This window comes from Bison bison, unplaced genomic scaffold, assembly GCF_000754665.1.
Source record: "Bison bison bison isolate TAMUID 2011002044 unplaced genomic scaffold, Bison_UMD1.0 scf7180017864533, whole genome shotgun sequence".
NCBI classification, from domain to species: Eukaryota; Metazoa; Chordata; class Mammalia; order Artiodactyla; family Bovidae; genus Bison; species Bison bison.
Window position 1 is genome coordinate 9,547,674 of NW_011495082.1, and position 6,000 is coordinate 9,553,673.

Sequence of the window (6,000 nt, forward strand, 5' to 3'; positions counted from 1 at the left end):
TAGCATTCAGCTTGAAAATAACTGCCCCCCAATACTTTTATCCTATTTTTAACAGCTAGAAATTAATTCTTAAAATGACAAGTATAATTAATTCTCTTCCATGAAGTAGTACAGTATGGATTTTTTAAAATTTTACTTATTTCAGCATGTCTCTGATACTCCGGTAACCTATACTATTTTAAAGAAATAATGAAGTCAAATATGAAGATGTGATTTAAGAGAAATCAATAAATCACCTAATTTTGTCACCATTCAATTTCTTTCTACAAGTGAATCTATATACCAGTAAATCAATATATACAATGGAGATAAGATAGTCCCTTCAACAAGTGGTGCTGGGAAAACTGGACAGCTATGTGCAAAATAATGAAATTAGAGTACTTCCTACAAACATATAGAGTACATATACAAAAATAAACTCAAAAGGGATTAAAGACCTTAATATAAGACCAGAAACTATAAAACTCTTAGAGGAAAACAAAGGCAGAAGACTCTCTGACATAAACCACAGCAAAATCCTTTATGACCCAACTCCTAGAGAAATGGAAATAAAAATAAACAAATTGGATGTAATTAAACTTAAAAGCTTTTGCACAGCAAAGGGAATTATAAACAAGGTGAAAAGACAACCCTCAGAATGGGAGAAAATAATAGCAAATGAAACAACTGACAAAGGATTAATTCTCCAATATACAAATGAATGAAAACCTTATTCTCATATTTTCATTCCTAGCACTTAGGACATTGCCTGACATACAGTAATAGTTTCCCCATACTTTCTGATTAAAGGAACAAATGAGTGAGTGAACAAATGAAGAAAGAGCTTCCAATCTTACGCAGAATCTATAATTGTTAACATTTTAAAATTCTATTCAATTTAACAAGTGTACATTGAGTGCTTATTTACTATAATAAGAAATTAAGTTTACCTTTAAACTTATAAAAAATATAATGATGAAAATATTTTTCATTTACAGTTCAAAACCAGTGGTTTTTTAATAGTCTTTTAAAAATTCTTTTCAATTACTTGAAAAGCTGCAGTTTAAAAAGGAATACTGCTAGGAATAAGCAATCCAGATACTAAATATAAACACTCTAAATATAATAGTCTACTACTGACAAGGGATTAATCTCCAAAATACATTTAATACAAATACTTTATGCAGCTCAACAATAACAAAAAGAAAAACCAAATAACCCCAGCAAAAACCGAGTGCAAGATCTAAACAGACATTCCTCCAAAGAAGACATACAAAGAAGATGGCCGAGAGGCACATGGAAAGATGTTCAACATCACTAATTATTAGAAAAATGTAAGCCAAAACCACAATGAGGTATCACCTCACACCGGTCAGAACAGTCATCATCTAAAAGACTACAAACAACAAACGCTGGAGATGGTGTGGAGGAAAAGAAACCCTCGTACACTGTTGGTGGGAATGTAAAATGGTGCAACCATATGGAAAACAGCATGGAGGGTCCTTCAAAAAACTAAATACAGAACTATCATGTGATCCAGCAATCCCACTCCTGGGCATATATCTGGAGAAAACCATAATTCAAAAAGACACACGCACCCCAATGCTCAATGCAGCACTGTTTACAATAGCCAAGACACAGAAGCAACCTAAATGTCTATCGACAGAGGCGTGGACAAAGACGATGCAGGCATACATGCAATGGACTACCACGCAGCCATAAAAAGAATGACATAACCCATCTGCGACAGCACGGACGGACCCAGAGATCGTCGTACTGAGCAAAGTCAGACGCAGAAAGACAAACATCATATGATATCACTTACATGCTGAATCTATTAAAAAATGGTACAGAAAAAGAGACATGTAGAAAACAACCTTACAGTTACCAGGGGGGCAAGTAGCAGGGGAGGGATAAACTGGGAAACTGGGATTGACATATACACAGTACTACATGTAAAATACATAACTAATAAGGACCTACTGTGTCTCGCACAGGGAACTCTACTGAATACTCTTTAATGACCTACATGGGGAAAGAATCTAAAGAGTAGATGTATGTACATGAATAACTGATTCACTTTGCTGTACACCTGAAATGAACACAACACTGTAAACCAATAATACTTTAATAAAAATTAAATACATAAAAAAATAAAATACTCTAATTGTTAAACCTGAAAGCAATTTAATACTCTTAGTTCAGAAATATGAAGACACATACCTTTAAGGTACAATTTTTTAGAAACAGCAGTTTTGTAAAAGTCAATTTCATAGTTTCTTTTTCACAGTTATTAAGTAACTGATATAGTGTGAATTCTTGTGAATATCGGGATGTAAAATTTTGATACCCTGAATACCATTTCCACTCTGTCCAGACTTAGTTTGAAACTGCAGGCCTGTAACTCTGACTTTATCAGGAAGAGCATCTATGAATTTAAAATATCTAGTCTGACATACAGTGTTTTTCTATATTATATCATGTTTCCATTTTCTAAACTCAACTGAATGATCAACTTTCATGATACAAACTGTGGGCAGTACACGGCTCAGTACCAATTGCTGGGTCTCATTATTCTGGTCCTCAGTGCACTCAGCCAGCAACTGAGTCAATTTCCTCCACAGCTGATGAAGCTCCTGGTTGTCTGCACCTTCTTCCTGTCGTGTCTTTATCAATTTGTGCCATGTTCGGGCCACCTATTAAGGAGATTTAAAATGGTTACTATATGTAAAATACTGAAATGCTATTAAAAACATTTAAATCTATAAATAAAAACATCTTTATTTACTAATACATAAAAACTGCAAAAGCAGAGAGCTCCATCTATTATGAATTCCATAAAAAAAATAGGATGACTGGGCAAACCCACATAGTCCTTATATGAGAAGTATGACTGAGATACCAGAGTGCATACAGGAATGACTATATGCCCCAGTCTTCATAACTTACAGCATCAGCAGTGGGACACCACAAATGAGTCACTGAATTCTACAGATGATACACTTTTACTTATTTTATTTATCCCTGCCCAGTTTCAAAAAAGTTTGGAAGTTATGATAGCTGAATTCCAAGTTACAGTTTTCAAAGCACTGTAATTTGTTTTGATGCTGTATCATATGTTCATTTTTTAAATGTGTCCTTAAGCTAAATGAAAGCTTCCTTTTACTAATGGTTTTATTAAAAGAAATTTACTACCCAAGCAAATCATTAACCGACCTCTACGTGTTTCTTTTCTTGGTAATACAGATCCACCAGTTTCTTACAGACATCACACCACTTCTGTTTGTCAACACTTAGAATAGAAAAAGAGGATTTTGAATTTGATTAATGAAAAAAACTGAGGACTTAAGACACAAAAATTAAAATATCACCAAAATAATACTACTGGAACATATCCTCTATCACACTACAGAAAAATTTCATAAAATGAGCCTCTCATAAAAAATAAAGGTTTAAGAAACATTATCTTCTATTACATTGACTAAAAATAATATCAAAGTTCTCAAATTAGTCAACCCGCCTACTATTACTGTTTCAATCACAATTAAGAGATTCTGTAACAATAGTTTGAAAGGAAAATGATTTCCAATTCCCAGTAAATGTTTGAAGTACTTGTATATAATTTTAACCAGTTTCTTCTACTTCAAGCCTTTACAGAAACGAGCCTTTCGCCACGTACTGATTACCTTTCATACAGATCCAGGAGCTTTTGGTAAACACCAGGTAAGTCATCCTTAGCATTTATGTGATTACATTTCTCATACAAACTTGCTAACCCCTAGAAGAGGAAACAGCAATGATTACTCTTCCAAAGACATCCAGTGTGCTCACATTTGTTTTGCTAAGTAAAGTGACAATCTGTAAAGATTATTTATGACAGAGATTATTATAGTTTACAGATGAAATAAAACACCTGGGATTTGCCTCCAAATAACTGGGGGTAGGAGGGAGTGGGTGAAAGTACAGATGAAAAAACACTGGCCGTGAGTAGGTTTTTATTGAAACTGGATGATGGGCACAGAGTGGTTCATTTCATCATTCTCTTTACTTTTGAAAATGTATTTCACAATAATAAATACTTCTTAAATAATTCTTGTGCAATTTTAACTCTTAAGATGTTACCATACAACACTATTTTCACATGGTCAAAAGAAAGAAATCCAAGTACTCTGTGGAAATTATCATTTTTGCTTCAAATAAAGATAGATATCCTAAACCAATCAGTACACAATAAAAGCTGGCATCAGAGAGATGTTACCAGACAACCTACTCATGTTCTTGTTCATGTGAACCTGAGACAAACAGGTTCACGTTCTCCAGAGTCTTCTACCTCCTATTAATCACAGTTTCTAAGATGTGATTGAGATACGAAACAAAGTCATTAAACATGAAAAAGCTGGAGAAGCCAAGTAAAAAACAGAGACCATTAAATAAGAAAAAAGAATGTAACTCATACTCAGATAGGAATTTCAAATTTTTTCATATTATTTTTTAAAAAACACATTAATATACCATCTTTTCCCTCAGATAAGCATAAAGAATATTATTCATAAGTCTCTCATATGCATACATAATTAAGTTGGAGATTTATATAATCATGTTTCAATTTCTGTCCTAACATTTGGAAATAATCCTTTGGATTAGATGTTAAATAGTAGCAAACAGCATCCTTGGCACCAACTAACTTTCAAGTTTACGAGATCAATAAATTTAATTTCTTCTCTCTCATACTGGGGAAATGGAGGTCTAAATGCTTATTGTAAAGCTGTCACCTGTATTTTGAAAAACGTTCTTTCCTATAACATAGTCAAAAAAAAAAAAAGAATGTATACATACCTGCCAAGCTAGTAGCTGGTCTGGCTCTAATTCAGCAGCTTTCTTGTAGGCACCCTGGGCCTGATCAGGCTGTTCTAGCTCAGCTGCAGCAACGCCAATAAAAACCCAGGCATTATAGTTATTCTTCTCTTGTTTTAACACTGTCTGGTTAAAAAAATTAAAAGAGACGTTCGTTACGTTTTAGAAACTTGTGGACAAACAACAATCAAAGACAGTCTACCTAACAGTCAGGAAATCTGGATCTACCACTAACTTGGTGATCTTAGAATACCACTCAACCTCTCTGGTCCCTGGTTTCCTCAAGGACAGGGGGAGCTGGACTGGACCAGTGACTGCGGGGGGCCTGAAATATGAGGCATATTTTACAGAGATGCCCAAGTAATCCTCATGCCTCAGCCAAATGCTTCCCTCTGCCCCTTGAGAATAACACTAAGTATAAAGAGCACAATTAAGACTATTCTTACCACCCTCCACGGCACACTGCTACTAGTCACTTACAAAACTATTTTCCATATTGTATCCAACTCCCTTATCCAACTCCAGTATTTTCTTTCCCCTATGATAGCATCTCCCCATATTAAACAGATAGATTTTTTTTTTTTTAGTTTTTTTTTCTTTTCTTTTTTTTTTTTCTAATTTTATTTTATTTTTAAACTTTACATAATTGTATTAGTTTTGCCAAATATCAAAATGAATCCGCCACAGGTATACATGTGTTCCCCATCCCGAACCCTCCTCCCTCCTCCCTCCCCATACCATCCCTCTGGGTCGTCCCAGTGCACCAGCCCCAAGCATCCAGCATCGTGCATCGAACCTGGACTGGCAACTCGTTTCCTACATGATATTTTACATGTTTCATTGCCATTCTCCCAAATATTCCCACCCTCTCCCTCTCCCACAGAGTCCATAAGACTGTTCTATACATCAGTGTCTCTTTTGCTGTCTCGTACACCGGGTTATTGTTACCATCTTTCTAAATTCCATATATATGCGTTAGTATACTGTATTTATGTTTTTCCTTCTGGCTTACTTCACTCTGTATAATAGGCTCCAGTTTCATCCACCTCATTAGAACTGATTCAAATGTATTCTTTTTAATGGCTGAGTAATACTCCATTGTGTATATGTACCACAGCTTTCTTATCCATTCATCTGCTGATGGACATCTAGGTTGCTTCCATGTCT

General features: G+C 34.8%; 1 protein-coding gene across 4 annotated transcripts in view; it reads right to left on the reverse strand.

Annotated features, from left to right (window-relative positions):
* TTC37 (tetratricopeptide repeat domain 37) overlaps nt 1-6,000 on the reverse strand; it is a 100,844-nt gene that overhangs the window by 84,922 nt on the left and 9,922 nt on the right. For 3 of the 4 annotated variants that reach the window (XM_010831945.1, XM_010831942.1, XM_010831943.1), the window contains exons 4-7: nt 4,816-4,959; nt 3,666-3,757; nt 3,196-3,271; nt 2,511-2,675 (exon numbers count right to left, since the gene is read on the reverse strand). In XM_010831945.1, coding sequence (XP_010830247.1) covers nt 2,511-2,675; nt 3,196-3,271; nt 3,666-3,757; nt 4,816-4,959 — 477 coding nt within the window. The remainder of the gene's footprint in view (nt 1-2,510; nt 2,676-3,195; nt 3,272-3,665; nt 3,758-4,815; nt 4,960-6,000) is intronic. The other variant, XM_010831944.1, reaches the window with a different exon arrangement.